Source organism: Xiphophorus couchianus, chromosome 7, assembly GCF_001444195.1.
Source record: "Xiphophorus couchianus chromosome 7, X_couchianus-1.0, whole genome shotgun sequence".
In the NCBI taxonomy this organism is placed as follows: domain Eukaryota; kingdom Metazoa; phylum Chordata; class Actinopteri; order Cyprinodontiformes; family Poeciliidae; genus Xiphophorus; species Xiphophorus couchianus.
In genome coordinates this window covers 1,617,093-1,634,822 of record NC_040234.1, presented here as the reverse complement: position 1 = coordinate 1,634,822, position 17,730 = coordinate 1,617,093, and the positions used below count along the sequence as shown (strand labels likewise).

Here is a 17,730-nt window from a genome sequence, read left to right as displayed (position 1 = left end):
ACAAAAGAGAAATCTTATAACTGCTAAAACTGAAGAAAGAGGTTACACTCAGTGTCTTCTTCAGAGGTTTTCATGTGGTTTCCTTTAGTAGTTCCAGGTGCAGCGCTCCCACAAGTGAGGAGGGGAACAGGCTTCTCAAAGGGTTTGGTTGGTTTGGCTCAGTGCAGTGAGAAACAGAAGCGCAGCAGCTGAAAATGGTCGATCGAAATGAGTCAACCGACTACCAGGTGTGAAAATGACCAAAGACTTCAAGAATTTTAGTAATTCTGAAAGTAATAAGAATGATGAGACTGCATCATTCTTGAATTATGTGTAATGGCTTATGTGTTGCATCAAAGATATCACTTTTGATTGCAATATAATGAAATTGAAATCAGGCTTCTGATTTATGACATTTCATCAAACTATTTTTGTACAAACTTTAGGATACATGCTTGGGGGTTCTATCGTAAAGAGTTTTAATTACAAATCTATGTAACTAATCATAACCCTATTGTAGAACCACTTAAGAATTAAAATTATCCTTTAATTGTTTTGCTTTTTAAAATGAAAGAAACATAAAATATATAGAGAGAGGGAAAGCCATGTGGCCTCAAGTATTCTGTTGAGATACTTCCTACATCAGAGTCACAGTACAGTCACATGTACAGCCCTGTGTTAACACATGAGGCAGCTAAAGGCTGAAACTGCTCAGATATTTCAGGGTTTTAAACCTAGCAGCTGCTCGTCATTATAAACATATGACAAACTAACATAGTGATAGTTTTTTGTTTATTTTTTATAAGGAACATAAACTCTAGGAGCTAGCCACAAATATGTCACAGGACCAGTCATTAGAGATCTCACATCTGTTAAATAGTCTATAGCTGCTCCAGTAAAACCAAATCTGAACTGGTCTAACAAACAAGTCTGCTTCTTTCTGTTGTGATCACATTTGGCTGAGAACACATGCTTTTCTTAAACCTCATATGTTCTGTGCTTTTGGCAGACATGCACATAAACACAAAGCGGTTTCCTTGTTTACTAAGAGAAGGCAATAAAGTGTTTTACTGCTGTGTAGTACAGAATAAGAGGCTAATTACTGACAACTCACATGTTAGCAAGAGAAGTGCGTAAATCAGACCAAACTCAATTTACAAATTATCCAACTGAAGCCATCAGTAGGTCATAGCTGAGGAGCCACAACCTCTGTACAGTCTGCTGTTTTCAGATCAAACCATTAGCACAAAGCTCGTCCAGGCATCCTTCATGCTGCTCCACAGCACAAGACTCTCTGACTCAAACAAAAACAGGGAATAAAGACAAGACATTGTCACAGTTAAGACCATTATCCAAAATACATGATTAATCAATAATCCAACTGGTCATTATCTTCCAATCATCTGATCAATTAGCAGCAGCAACAGCAAACCGCAGGTGTGATAACATCAAGTTATTGAGACATTGTCCTGCTTTAAAGACACTGAGACAAAAAGAATCAATCAGAGATGAAGGAGGTACGGCTCTGAGTGGCTCTGAGTGGCTCTGAGTGGCTCTCAGCATCATTATCGGCTCTCTGACAGCTCAGCCAGCCACAGGGGAGCCACCTCTTCACTGCAAACACTCACACCCTGCCTGTGAGAATGATGAATAATTGCTGAGAGCCAAGCACACTGTTGATTTCCAGTAGGACACTAGTAAATATGTCAAGCATGGACCATAGGAATGTGACATGAAGATTTTATCCATTTAACTATGGCTTGAGTTGAACTAAGAAAGCAAACATGAAAACCAAACTAATGACAGTTAAAGCATACTACTTATTATTAATGTCCAGTTACATATCATCAGCAGAACTGTGTAAACAGTCATAACGTTTGCACAGTAATGTATGTAAATGTAAGAGAGAGAGCTGGCTTGAGTGACCCCCCTAACAGGCATCATGTTTCTCAGAATCCTGATTTCTGTTTCCCTTTCTAAGACAGAGTTAGGATATACACCACAACTCATTTTTAAAGAGGATTGCTCAGAAAATCAAATTCACCTATGTGCATCCAGAAGTTTACATACACGCATCATGAGCACGAATGCCACATTAATTTTTTATTGATTTCACAATAAAAGTCCCAAAAGGTTTTTAATCATCTACACAACCTCAAAACTCTAGATCTAGACCTAAACACATCATCTAAGACTTAATAAATCGGAGTCCGATACTGAGTTCAAATAAGAGGAGAGGAGGGGAAAGGGTGTGACAAACAGCACACATTGATTCAACATTGATTACCAGTTTTTCCAACCCTGGTCCTCAACGCATACTGACCTGCATTTCAGATGGTCCCCTGCTTCAACATACCCCATTCAAATGACTGCAATTCAGCAAAACCCAGTAAATCAGCCATCATTTTAAATCATGTGTGCTGAAGCAGGAGAATGCCTAAAACTTGCAGGGCAGTGTGCCCGGAGGACCAGGGCTGAAAAAAACTGGATTATGTGTTCAATAATTAGAATTCAACCATAAAACAACATTGATTCAATGACATCTTTTAACATTAGTTAACTGGCTAGAATTTATGATTGTTTTATGGTTGATCCACCATCAATCGACCTTAACCATAAATTAACCTTTTTGACCATAATTCAACATTTAATAAACATCTCTTGCTATCTGATTAGGTTTTCTCCCTAAGCAAATTGGACAACAGAGCTTGTCCAATTTGTCATAAATTTTGAATCAATTCATTTTTTGAAATAACTTTTTAATTTTATTTAAAATAATCTTACAAATTCTTAAAGACGAGACTATTTTTATTATGTCCCAGTATAAAACATACATATAAAACACTGTTGAACTGAACGAGGGTACACTTTCTTTTTTTCTCTTTACTTGGCTGGTATTCACTGCCAAATTTCTAATATTCTCTCATATTTTGTAGCAGCTGCAGTCAGTATTCTGGAATATGAGCTAGCAGCTGTAAGTACACTGACAAACATCAAGAGCAAACATGTAGCCTCATCTCCATTCTCGAGAAGATCTCAGCAAGGTTTTAGCCTGCTTCTGTTTGCTATACTTTATGGACCCCTTAAAAATATCTCAGGCAAAAGTCATTTAAATCTGGACAAAAAGATTTCATGTTGTAACAAATGTTCTTTACTCTCATCTCTAAATCAAGAAAAAACGTGATATCACCATCCAGTAGAGTTCTTTAGTTGTTAAATTAAGCTTCAAATTTACATTCAAAATCATTTGTTTGATGTCAGAGGAAAATTCTAAGTTGCTGTAACTCATTTAGTTCAAATTCTTCAAAGAGTTATTGTAGACGATGATGGCTGGAAAGATCTCCTGTAGCAGTCTGTATTACAGTGAATTTGAAGAAACCTGTGACTGAAGATGCTCAGCAACAGACTGATAGAAGTTCTGCATCATCTTGCTTATACATTCAAGATGGCGCCGGCGCAGCTGGCTGCCTGCAGACGCAGCTCCCGTCGTGTGTGTTTGTCTGTGTATATTTGCTGTAACCGATTAAGGATCCGTGCTTGAAGAACCCATGGATCATCAGTTGGGCTTTCTACAATGGCTGGATGTGGTTCTGTCGATGTTCTCCGCATTCTTCTGCTACTTTTTATACTCTTGGTTGCGGAGAACCTCGCCGAGTGGAGTAGCAGCATTGTTTGCTCGCGTGAACGGCTGATTGCGCTGTGTGGGCCTCTGCTGCTGCCCGGAGACGGGCCTGTGGTTCCGGAGGAGTTACAGAGGAGACGACGGGGCTGCGGGTCTGGAGTTAAACGGAGGGAGAAGAGGAGACGGCGCAGGCCAACGGTACCGGCGATCATTGTGGGGAACGTGAGGTCTTTGGGAAATAGGACAGACGAACTCACGGCGCTGGTTAGGACCCAGAAGGAGTACTGGGAGTGCAGTATCTCTGCTTCATGGAAACCTGGCTGCACTCGCTTATTCCGGAATACAGCGTGGAGGTTCCCTGGATTTCCCTTGGTGCGCGGGACAGGGACTTTTCCAAGAGTCGGAAGAAGAAGGGCGACGGGATTGCACTTTATGTGGGTGAGAGGTGGTGTAATGCCGGTCATGTTAACGTGAAGGAACAGATTTGTAGCCCGGACATTGAACTTCTGGCTGTGGGAATGCGGCCGTGTTATTTACCGAGGGAGTTTACGTCCGCCATTTTGAACGCTGTTTACATTCCCCCATCAGCTGATGCAGCGGTGGCCTGTGACGTCATCAGCTCTACCACAGCCAAACTCCAGACTCAACACCCGGACGTTGTTATTGTGTCTTGTCTCTTGTCTTGTCTTGTCTCTATGCTGTAACTGCGAAGTAATTTCCCTGCTGGGATGAATAAAGTACTTCTATTCTATTCTATTCTGTTCTATTCTATTCTATTGAAGGATCTTAACTTCTTCAAGAAGTCCAGTTTGCTCTGTTCCTTCTTCAGTTTTAAATACCTTCCATCTTCTCTCCAGGACCATGCTCTTCCTCATCAAAGATGCATTTGAAATAGTTGGTACCATGATTCAAATCATCACAAATTCTTATGCTTCATGCCTGCAGCCATCCAGCTGCTCCTCAGAGTCCAACCTTGATAGACAGAAGGTTACTGCATCTATTTTTACACTCCCAACATGTTCCTGAAACATTTTTAGCCAGTTTTTTTGTTGTTTTTTTGGGTACCTTGCTGAAACTGGAAATGAGTTGTTGTTTCCTCTAAACTCTGATTTCAATTCAGAACTGATTTGAGCAAATGTGATTTCTGCTTCAACATCATTCATTCTAAAGTCGTCCAAAAAAACACCTTAAAGTTCTCCTGCGCAGCAGCTCTGTCCACCTCATCTCCCCTAACTGAACATCTTACAGCTTCATTTCTCATCCTCAATCCTTTGAGCTCAGTCCTCTTGTCCTTTTATATACTTCCACTTAGAAATGTTACCTAAATCTACAGGATTTCTTTTCATTTTGATATTGATGACACCCAGCCATTTCTCTATTTAAGTTTTATGTATGAATCTTCATATTAATGGATAGTAAATACACTTTATTCATAATCTATTGTATAATGACAAAATGTCATGATTCAATTCTGTTGGCTGCATTGCGAACCGAGTATACCACCTGACTCCACACGTCCAGGATTTGGGAGTTTATAAAGAATACTGGCTGATAAAGAATGAGACGCCGTCCCACAGCAGTGCGTGACCCAGCTGGTGAGCAGCATGAGGAGGAGGAGCCAGGCTGTTGTGGTTGTAAGGGTCTATATAAGCAGTTTGTTATTGGCAGTGAGTTTTTTATTCATGTGGGTTTCAACCATTTCTGTTTTCGTTTATTTCGGCATTTAACCAAACCTGTCAAGTCTCCCATCGACCGTATTTTACCCCTAAACTCAAATCCAAAACTTGACAGGTATCATTTAAAGGTATCATTTAAAGTTCTCAGGAATTTTTAATTTCTTTTTTGTCTTCTAAAAGATTGTGTATTTCTCATTTCCAGCTGCTGCTGGACTGAAAACTGATGTGTGTAATCGGTGGCCAGTCAGTGCTGCTGTCAGGCTGACTAAAAGCTTCCTGCTTCCTCCTCACTGAAGCAGACACTCTGACAAACTGCCAACACCTGCATTTAGTCATTAATAACATCAAGGCTTATTACCTCACACCAATCAGCTGGTATCACACACACACACGCCCCCCCCCCGCACACATACACATCTTTAATGTCTGGAATTGATTAACGTGAAATAAACGTGCATGAACTAACACACACTGTAAAACACCACCCAGCTGCTTGAGGACTTGATCACTTTGAGAGAGAAAGAGGACACAAAACAGAGGAGGAGAGGAAATCCTTTGTATTTATCTATTTAACACTCTCTCCATCTCTAGCTGTCGCTCTTGTCTGTCCCCTGGTGGGTAATGAGACCTAATCCACTTAAGATGCTTCTCTCTACCTCTTTCTGGTGGTAGCACACACACACGCACGTGTGTGTGAGTGTGATGGGTGTATTCTTCACACCCATCTGCGACTGGCCTTCAGTCAGAATGAGAGACAAAGAGGGGGAAGGAAGGAAAGAGGGAATCCCTGCCTCCCCCTGCAGCATCAGCAACCTATTATTTCTTATAACGCACACACAGACGCCTACACACACCCTTCTATATTAGATGTAGAGCTCCTCCCTCCAACTTTCTTCAGCATGACTCAGGCCTGATGTTTCATTTAAAGGAGCAGTACTCGCTCTCAAAATACCGGGGAAGCCCAGCTCATGTCAGCAGCTCTGTGGTTCTCCTGATGAGCCGGAGAGGCTGCAGAGGAGATCCTGATCAGGACAAGGCTCTGATCAAACCTCTGCATGTGGCGTTTTCCTTCCACCCTGTCTGTCTGCTGCGTTTAGATAAAAAAGCCAGGTTGTGCTTTCCGGGCTGCAGGAAGTGCACTGAAGTTTAATGTTTTCAGTTTTCTTCTGTGCTTCACTTGGAGATCTGTCCTGAAAGATGATTTATAGATCAAGTTTTACTTCCTTACTTTTCGCAGTGAAACAGCGTGGCTGTGGCAAACCCTAGAAGCCAAACCTCAACAAACAGCACTTTATCTGAGTCCAGGATAAGACACTGTGTTTCATACCAGAGGACTTGGCCAAACAATGAGATGGACATCCCAATAATCCAGTAGAGGGTTCTGTGGAGGTTTAAGAACTGGAATCACATCCGAAGCTTAAAAACCGGCCCTCATTGAAGGGCCGTGTGATGAAAATTGCATTATCTTGTTCGCAGGGAAGCGCCTCCTCTGCTTCTCGACACCAGGCTCGGGTCAAACTATTTTGCACAGATCTCTGCAAAATGTGTGGTTGGTCAAAAGACTCTGCCATGCTTTTTGCAGAAATGAGCTTCAACAGCAATGCTGATATTTTGCTTCCACTAACCAGGTTTCGTATCTGGTTTAATCGATCTTTGCATTTATTATCTCTGATATGCACTCCAAATACTATAAAAAACAATTATCTTCCTGTTCTTTTATTGCTTTAAAGCACAATAAATAAAAACTAAACGACAAGCCTGATGATCTTTGATGGTCTTCTTTTCTGGTCAATGTTTGTGACATTTCAACCTCTGAATTCCAGTTTACACAAAAATTAGTTTCAATGTGTTATATTCCCTAGAAAGAAAACTCAGAATAAGCCAAAATCAAAACAATCAAACCTTACATCTACCCATCCATTGTCTATACATGCTTATCCTTGCAGAGTCATGATGGAGCTGGGGATTATTTCCAGAAGTGGTTGGAGAGAAGCAGGTCACTCCCTGGACAGGTCACAAGTCCAACACAGAGACACACTTACACCTAAAGACAATTTAGACAGCCCAGTTAGCCCAACCCTGAGGTACCTGACAGGGAGAACGTGCAAACAGCATGCAGAAAGACCCCAAGCTGGGATTTGAATCCAGGATTCTCTTGCTGTGAGGCAACGGTACTACCAAGTAGGGCTGCACCAATTCCAGTTTTCTGGTCGATTACCGATCTTTAAAAAGTTTGACCTGCCAATTCCGATTTTGACTGATACCATTTTTTTAGTCACTGGATGTTTCTAGTCCTATTCACTGTTAAGTTCAATTAATAGCAAAAACATGACTGATAAAAGGTGAATACTGTGTTGTACCGTATACTTTGCATTTTAGGAAGATTGTAATTTGTCTGTATCATTTTTTAAATCCCTCTCATCAGTGAGAAATGAATGTCAACATTTATCTGTACCTGCATCAACTGCCTGAGCTAGCAAACCCATTTTAGGCCATTCTTGAATTGAAACCCAGAGCCACCAAAAGTCATTCCGAAGGCCCCAGGACTGCACTTTGAACACCCTTGGTATAGAGAAATGTCTTAAAGCACCTTATTCAAAAATTTTATTTTCTTTCTGTCAGGTCTCTGGAAGAAAGGTTACTAAACATCTTAAGACTGAGTTCTTGGGCATCTCAATGTTTGTCTGTGTCCTGTTCACATATGAAAAATATTTCCACTTGATTGGAGAAAGCTGCTGAAACTCCACTCCTGGTTACCTACAACAACTCACCACAGCACATGTTCCAAGAATAAACACAGAGAATCAAAAATTGTAGCAACCACAGCTGTCTGTATTTTATTATAAATTAGAGACCTTTTGTTTTACAGTGCAGAAATTGACATCCAGCTCCAAAGGTAAAACGTCTCTTATCTACCACCTCCTCAAAATCCAATATGGCTGCCATGAGTAGGTAGAAAATGTTGTAATCGCTGTACCAATAAAACTGTTAAGTTGTACGTTTGATGGTTTGTATCTCATAAAATAAAATACACTCATATTGAAACAGAATACAAAATTATTTTCCTCCCATCACAAACAGAAACATGAGGAGCTAGCATGCTGAATTCTACTGAGAGTTTAACTGGAACTGTGACCTTTGATCAGATGAAACCGGTACTGAGCTTCTCAGCAACAAATGCTTACTCAACAATGTATGAGTAAGTGGGATAGCCCATGGACATGAATATGTAGATGGCTCATTGAACATCGAGTCTTACGTTACGTCGCCACCATCTTGAATGTGACAGTGGAGTGATAGGAAGGTGATAATTCATGTGCTTTATGGACTTGATTTAATAATTTTACAGTACAGACTGGATCCACTGGCATTACCTTTGACAGGTAAGAATGAAAGAAAATAATGACAAGCAGAGCCAGAGTTTCTTGATGTAACTAAATTGGCCCGAAATAACAACTGATTGTAATTTTCTTAGCTTATCTAACTTTTTTCATACTGTGTAGGTTTTCTAATGAGAGAGCTAATCAGAAACCGCTGTTAGAAGGGAAGAACTTCTAACAGCTATCAATCTGTCAGCTATCAATCTGTCAATCCTTTCCGTGTCCGGGCCGGGTGAGAGGATTTTGGCAGCACAGGCCAGTCAGGATCAGATTGCGCTGGTTTTTGTTGTTGTTTTTTCAGTCAGCTTCACAATGTTGGTATATAACTATGCTGTAAAGATGCTATAAGTCAATGCCTCAACATGCTGAAAATATGTTTTTTGCCTTTATTACTTGCCATTTTCAATGTACAGTTTTTGAAGTCATGAAATAAAAAATGAGTATTTTTCTATTAAAACCCTGAGGCTATGAGCATTACGTTTAAGTTCATTAATTCTATCTACTTGTCTGTTGTCTTCTATCCAGGACATGGAAAACCAAACAAAGTTTAAAAATAAAGCAAGTTAACAAGTTAGAATTTAAATAATGCATAACTTGTGAGAGACACTACAATAAATCAATATTCATGGGGAATTTTAAGTAGAGTTACTCATTAAAACATGTTTCTATGAAGAGCCTTAAATTCTGTTTTTTAAGAATTAGATTTGTGACACTGAACCAAACTAATATCTAAACATTTAAATTTTAATTTGACTCAACAGTTTGTTTACTGAGAAAAACACCCATTCGACATACACTGCCATTTACCAGCCAGCCCTCCTCCCCCCACCACCACACACACACAAAGAAATCTCATTTTAAAAAATACATATTGTGATGTAATTGTAAATATCGCCCACCCCTATTCACCATATATCATCTAACATACGTACATGTGACACTATTTACATATATTACCAATTCATTTTTCCATATAAATCGTAATATAAGATGGAGGATATATATAAATATAAAATTGCATATATATATTTTTGTAATATATTGCTATATAAATTGGCAATCATATGTATATTTTGCAATATGTTTCAATATATTACATTAATATATAATATATTGTTTAATATATGTACATATAATTTTATTTATTTACAGTATATAATATATTAGAAAATATGTTTGGGAATTAATATATTGTAACATATTACAATATATTTCAAGTAATATGTCATTATTAATAAGTCATTAGTGAGCAGTTTTAATAAAGAGAAGCCATACACAGGTCAATTAAAAGAGCCTGATGGTTATCTTATCTTTATGATGGTTATCTTTATTAAGGCTTTACTGATAAGTGAGGTTGTTTGGAAAGACCAAATCTGATGTTTTCCTAAATCTAGTAGTTTTGGAGCTGAGTAAGTAACTATAATCAAGCAACAAAATAAAAGCTTGCATTGCATAAGAAACCCACACCACACCACCCGTTATGCCTCCTGCAGTCAACAGAGCAATTTTCTGAAGCAGCTGTAATTTTCTGCCCCTCCAAACCATCTTCACTAGCTTGCCATCCTCAGTCGCCTGCAGTTAGTGGAAGTATTGACATTTTCTTTTAATTACCAGTTCTAAACACAGTCTGTACTTTGTACAGCTGTGTAATCAAGTCAGCATTTTAACTACAGAAGTTTGTTAAAGTTTTTAAAAAGCATTTAAAAAGCCATCTGCATGGTACGTATTCAAGTTACAATCGAGATGCTCAGTTTGCGTTGGGAAACTTTCAGTCCAGTCCTCTGTCTCTGCAAGCAGCTCCAAACATCAAGATGATATCTTCGACGTTCAGTAGAGTAAAACTGACTGAGTAGCTGCTGGAGCTGCCACCATTTGTCTCTACTAAACATCCCCATGGCAACAGACATTACTCATGACATTTTGCAGATTAGTTGTGAAAATGATGCCTAATTACCCACTTGTATGCACAGCTAGTGTCAATTCATCATTTACTGTTGGAATAAAAGAAACAAACATGGTGCACAGACCAAGCGAAGCGGGAAACAGCGATGACGGTTTCTCCAGCTGGATCCTACAGAGAGGAGGTTGACAGCAGTCAGCAGGACCCTGACATGTTTAGCACTGCAGCTATAACACCACTTGCTGAAAAAGTAGTCTGAATCTCCCAGCATGCCCACCTGCTTCTAACAAGCAGCACAATAGCTCTACTGATTTCTGCTGTTTTGTTCACAGAATAAGAATTCAGGTTCCTGGGAGCGTAACAACAGCAGCAGCTCCTGACAGACAGCCACTCTGATTAATACTCTGATTGCTCACATAGACGTATCCATGTATTGATGTCACTTCCTGTTTCCTCCTGATTATTTGGAACACTATTTACATGCAACTGATTAGCATGAGACTGAGCGCTTCCTGGGAAAAGGCTGGGTTTTCAGATTGCAGTGATGGCGTTTTCCTGCTGTTATTTGTTCAGTAGTTTCACTAAATACCATCATGACCTTCCTTCGACATAGAGCCTGTTTTTCACTGGTTACTGTTTCACTGGATAAGTTGCTGATGACAGTATGAATTTTCTGAATTCAGGTTTTTATTTTATTTTCTGCAAAATGTCAATGCAAGAAATTTTCTGACTAGTCACACACATACTGTGATTTAAAAAAATATTCAGGACTTAAGTTCTTACACCATTTGGGACATACACAGTTTAATAAAGGAGTTTGAGTTTACAGCTAAGGTGAGAGAGGAGATAATCAATAGGGTGATGTTTCTGTAAATGGAAGCTTCTTACAACAGACAGACTAATAGACTAACACACATCACCTGAGTAGTGCAGTGCTGTTCAATGTTTTCTTGTATTTTCAGCTGATTTACGATAAGTGAGAGAGATACTCTATTATAACAATATTAAGATCTAACTGAGGTTCAGATTCATTTACTTTATCTCCTCATGGTTTTATACTGAATGGACAGACGCAGTGGAGGGACTTTTATTTCCAGGTCAAACTGTGACACACAAGATGAGTTTGGCTGAACCAATTCAGAGGTAACTAATATTTAGCAAATACTTGTAATATTTAATTACAATGGATAATAAGATACATGGCATGGAAATACACATTACAAAGTCATACAAATGGGAGAGCAAAAACACAAGCTAGCTGCTACTGTTATTAAATAGGGAGCAGCAGCAGCATTCAGGTGCTTATGAATGGTAAATGGTCTGTACTTGTACAGCACTTTATCAAGTCCAGATGACTCCAAACCACTTCACACTACATTCAGTTATTCATCCATTCACTCACTGATGGTAACTACTACTGCTCTGACAACCATGAGCAGGCGGGGTCAGTGAAGTGCCCTGCCCAAAGAGCGGGAATCGAACCGGTGGGACCGACACCTACCACCATCGCCACCATCCCAACAAAACATAAAACATTTTTGTGTTATGAGAGGAAGATTTTCTTCTTTTTAAATGTGAAATGTGTGAGTTTCTATGTTTTACACACAATGAATAGACTTTTTGAAATGAAAAGTGTTATTATCCACTTTGTTATGTGGATAATAACACATTTTTGGGGATAATAAATACAGTTAGAATGAAAAAAGTGGAACTAAGAAAAATAAAAGAAAAGGAGGAATTTGGGGAAAAAAACAAAACAAATAAAAAGAATTGATTCAATGGCACCTTGATAAGATGTGTTAGTAGTTTCTTCTATTTCTAGCCAATTTCTGTGTCATGCTTCTCAGGCAGACTGTCCAAATGTCTTTAGTGCTTTAACTTCAGAAAAAGCCTTTGTGTGCCATCCTCAGCATGCTTCTCCCTGCATCAGATTCTGCTGATTAATGCATTTCATGGATTAGGTCGTTACAGGAGGATCATCTGGTGGTTCTGCTCTGTTTGCACCTTCAGACTGGGCTGCTGCTTCTGTCTTTGCTTTGTGTTAAATCGCTAAGTCCTTTTCGCTTCCAGATAATAGATGTAATGCTGGTGGATAAACATTACCTCATCTCCCCCCTTTATGCTCCCATTTTTATTTCAAGAACTGTCAGCTGACTGTGGGGCATAAAGGACACCTGGATCTGGTACTGGAGACATTTCAGAGGAATATCCACATTAGCTGTGGTGTCCAACAGTTTATGTTTAGATGCAAGTTTGATCACTGCTTGCATAGATATAAAGTACTAGATAATCAGAACCCCATGTGGAGTGTTTACTGAAGTGTATCAGAAGACAAAACATGAGCACCCAGCTGCTGGTTGAAACTTTGTATTCTATAAACATACAGAATGGAGAAGCTGAAGCAGAGAAAATCTGAGATCAATGCAAGGAGCTAATGGGAAACACTGAGACTGGAGATCTTAGTATACTGAGGATGAAGTGGAGATGACCAAGAAACCAGGAAAACTAAGTTCAGGTATGCAGCTGGGGAATGAGCAGGTAGAAGAAAATGAGATTATTAACAGCTGAGATGTGGAGCAGAATAGAATGAAGGGGAAAGAAAACCTGAGTGGCAACATAAATAAATAAATAAATAAATAAATAAATAAATAAATACTAATCTAACTGAATAAATCCAAAACACAAACTACTAGAATAAAGGAACTAGCTGAAGGAAGCTAGGATACAATGACAAGATATAAGAAAAACAAACAAATCAAGAGAAAAAATAACTCAAACTAGATGCTGTGTTACAAGCACAGCGTCGCCTGTGTTTGTAACTAAACCCAGTTCAAGATGTTCTGCTGGATGAGAGACAAGTTCTGCTTGAAATCAAACTGATTATCTTCTTTTTATCTGTATAGTGCATGTACATAGAAAAAAAAATCTTGTACAACATCTCTGAGTGTCTGAAAAAGAGCTATAGAAATTTTATGTATTATTATTATTATCTAGATATAAAACTGTGAATACCAAACAGCATCAGTTCTTCAAAATCTCACTGAGTTCACCTTTGAGCACGAATCAATTTTCTCAGCCTACTTGTTTCAACATGTGAGTCAACCAACAGATTTCATTCTGTCCGTATGAAAGCGGGCCAGCTGTCAGTCAACAGAAGAAGCAGGCTTACATCTCTGCTGTCTTCACACAGTCAGCTCTCAGAAGGCCTCTGCTCATCAGGTTCAGGGTGTGTCACGCTCCCTCACAGCTATGAATAATCCAATCACCTGAACTCATCAACAAAACCACTCAGCCTGTTTCACTAAAATTAGTCATTTACAACTTTGTTCCCTCATCATTAATTATTTATCACTGAATTTGAAGGTGGGAAAAGATGTTCCATCAGAACCTCACGTGAAAACGAGCAGCTTTTGTGGAAGCAGGTGGAACAGAGGGAACTCTGAGAATCTGCTTTCTGACGGACTCAATCAATGAAATGGATTCTCTGCTAAATGATTTATCTGAGTCAGCGGCTGCGGAGCCACAAGACATCATGTGGTAGCAGCTTCTCCTGCAGGACCACCCCTCACCCCCAGCTTCTCTCCTTTTCTACACCTTTGGACAAAAAAAGCAAGGAGGAAGGGGAAACCTACTGACGACCCAACTTATCAGGACCAGAGAGGATTCATCTCACTGTCTCCATCATCACACACCCTCTTCCTCTTTCTCTTCCTCCTCCTCCTCCTCCTCCTCCTCCCTGGAACAGTCTGATTTCAGATCCGTTAAATCAGACATCATGTGTGTTTTTATGAAAGAACAGAATATAAACACACACAACCCTCTCACCCCTACACACACACACAGGCGCACCCCTCCCCACAGAGAGAAGATTGAAGCTGCATGTTGGACAGTATTTCCTGACATTTTCAGCTGCTTCTCTGATGTCACTCCTCCATGATTCCAGCTCCTCCAGCAGAGACCATCAGCAGCATCAGCTCTCACCAACACAGAACCAAACACACACCTCCAGGTTTACATGTGTGTTAGCGTTGTGAATCAGGATTGTGTGTTCGTGTGGGGAGGGCTGATCTCCTCCACCGGTGCCCGGAGTGGCTCTCCGCTCCCCTCTGCATCCCCGTGCCCCTGCCCCTGCCCCTGCCCCGGCTCCGGCTCCAGTCGCTCCTCCAGGAGCTTCTGGTAAAACCAGCCCAATTCTGATGCTTTTGTTGTTGCAGATTGCGGATGATCCGCAGCCGTTCTCCTTACCTGTTTTGTAGAAGGCATCGGTGTCGGGGTCGCTGGGCGCCTCCTCGGCCGCTTCTGCGGGGTTCATGCCGGAATCCGGTTTAATCCAATCCACCGATAATAAAGAGAGAAAGCGAAGCCCCGACCTCTGTGTTCTTCACATGTCCTCCGTGTGCACCTCTCCCTCCATCAGCCCCTCTGGGCTCCTTTCTTTCCGTCGCCCTCTCGGTTTGTTTGCTGTTTCAAGGCTGGCTTCGTTCCTCTCTATTGTTCCCGGTCCAACCTCCCTCTGCTGTCCGCCAGGGTCTCTGTGCCTCCCCTCCCTCCTCCCGAACCTCCCCTCCCATCCTGCTCACTCTCTTCTGTCGCTCCCTTTTCAATTCATTGACCTTTATTGGCAACGCATCATCTGTGCTATTTAACAAAGGTTTTAATCTCTGACTAACACGAAAGCATCTATCTATTAACAATAAATATTCATAACCATTAACCATCGCTAAACTGGCGTATGATGGCGGGTTATATTAACTGATGCTTCTCCGTTTTTGACTTGAATTAGGACTCCAGCTCTCCTGGACAAACAAATGATAATATCGATACCAAGTTGTTATCAATATGGGATCGATGTTATCTTGGCTGGATTGAGACTTCAGTTTCAGATTTAAATTGTGTTTACTTATGTATTGTAGTTTCTCAACTCTACCTCAAAAAAGTTTATTTAAATTTACTCTCAAATTATATTTTGATAATTTGTTGCTCTTTATTTAGGAAAAATGCACAGAAATCTTGTTAATATGTTATCAAAATATTTTGTACACATAAATTGTCCAAATTTATGTGTTCAAATTTAATAAACCTATCACAAAAAACATCTAAAGGTCAGAAATTTGATGACCTTTATTGAACTTAAATAACAGTATTAGTATCAGCAATACGGACCCACTTGGTATCAGATGCCAAAGTATGCAGTATGGCACGTCTGTAAGAGATGCATTTAGTCTGGTAATTCAGACCTTTTTATTCCACCCCTGTGACAAAACACAAGCAGGGAACAAGTCAGAATTAGCTTCTATCAGAGATGTGCAAATTTTGCCATATGGGCCAAAATTCTAAAGTGTAAAGTACTCATGAACTTGATTTTAAAAATAAAAACACAAACACTACTTTCATTGTGAGTTTTTATTTTCTTACTTTTACATGTTAACATAAACATAGAATATTTTAATGAAAGAAACAAATCAGTCAGATTTTTGTAGAAAAGGGGACATTAATTCATGAAAGGTCTCAAATACTCTCACTTTTGCCCTGTCAAAATAATAATTCCAGAAATGTTTTGTATCAGCTAACATAGGGTAGTCCCAGTAACAGATGTACAACAATAAAGTAGACAGTGAAAGTTGACGTTTACCAGTTAGGAACCAGGTAAAGCACCAGGAATGGTCATGTGCTCATTCAGGCCAGCTACAGGCCAGCTACAGTGAGTGAAAGTAAAATAGTATTACCAGGACTATTTTTGCTTTGCATTAAGCCTGGCAGCTGGAAAGTGTAATTGTCCTGCATCTTTACAACACAGTGCAGAATGACTGGTGTGGACACTCTCATTTACTCAGTGGTTCTCACAGCTGGCCACTGCGGCATCTGTATGCTCCACATTCCATGCATTTATAGCACCCTACCACTGCACTTCATTTAAGCACACGATATAGTTCCTGTCAAACTCTATCATGTGCTGTCTAATGCCTCTATGAGGCATCCTCTGAGTTGGCTGATGTTTTGCCACTGTTAACCCACTGCTCATTCCTAGCCTACAAATGCCAGCTCCTTGCAAATCCTTTCATTTACACACTGGTCTGCATGTGTATAGCATAATGTACATGCATTATGTACATGCAAGCAAATTAGCTAAACACCTGTTTGGGTGTTTAGCTAACTCATGCATTATTAGGGGAACAAGGGATTTTCAAAAATGTCCGGGCAGCTAGCTTGTGCTGAGATTAAGTTAGCAGAAGCTCAGACTAAAGTTCTGCACATTAAAAACATGATCAAATAAGCCATTATGTTTAGACCAGAAACCAAAAAATGTACCCTAAAACTGGTTCATCCATTAGTTTGACACTTAAGAAGCTTCACCTATTTAGTCTTTGGGTCTGAACCTCAAAAGATCCAAAAGATTGAATACCATGTTCAAATATAAAAAAAAAAACATCATGGAAAACGTAACTGGTTGGACTAATTCTTTCAGACTGAAGTCAGTCATTTCTACAGATAAAGTTAATTGATTACCCTAAACATGTTTTGCCATCTCCCCTACATTAATTAAATAAATTCCTGTCAAAAAGTACTTTATAGGGGCGTGGCAGTGGCCACCCATCTGTCCACAGTCCTCGACACGACTGTGACCACTTCGAGTCCCGGCCAGCTGGCCTTTACCGCATGTCTTACCCCTCTCTCATAATCCACCTTTCTGTCAATTCCCTATCAAACTAAGGCCCCTAGAGCCAAAAAAGAATATTTTATATAAGAAATTTTTAACCCCAAATGTTAGCTAAAGAAACAGGTCATTATTCAAATGGTACCACAAGAAAAGAGCAGTGAATCTGCAGTCTGGTAAATTTTTAAAAAGTGATGCTTCCAAAGTTTCACAATATTTTATAAAAAGATATTAGGAAAGTCTGCCGATACGCCATATTGACAGATACAATAATTTCTTTATAAAATTGAAGGGTTTGTCTGTGTTCCCATCAGATTCTCCCACACAAAATGTGCTCCCTGTTTCTAATGTTCCACTGTGGGCTCCTCTGCATCTTATGTCATTATTCCATGCATTACAAGCATAGTAAACATGAAAATATTATTTCAATTTGATCTTCTCCCGATTTAATCTTCATGTTAATTTGGTGCAGTTAGAAATAAACAAGTTTGTGTTTGGTATATGTTTTGGTTTTGGTT

The 17,730-nt window shown here is 39.7% G+C and overlaps 1 protein-coding gene across 1 annotated transcript in view; it reads right to left on the bottom strand.

The window, feature by feature from the left end:
- The window catches only part of LOC114148444 (kalirin-like), a 42,987-nt gene extending 27,899 nt beyond the window's left edge, over positions 1-15,088 (bottom strand). The window contains exon 1 of the mRNA XM_028023760.1: positions 14,803-15,088. Coding sequence (XP_027879561.1) covers positions 14,803-14,869 — 67 coding nt within the window. The 5' untranslated portion in view covers positions 14,870-15,088. The remainder of the gene's footprint in view (positions 1-14,802) is intronic.
- Positions 15,089-17,730: the final 2,642 nt, after the last annotated feature.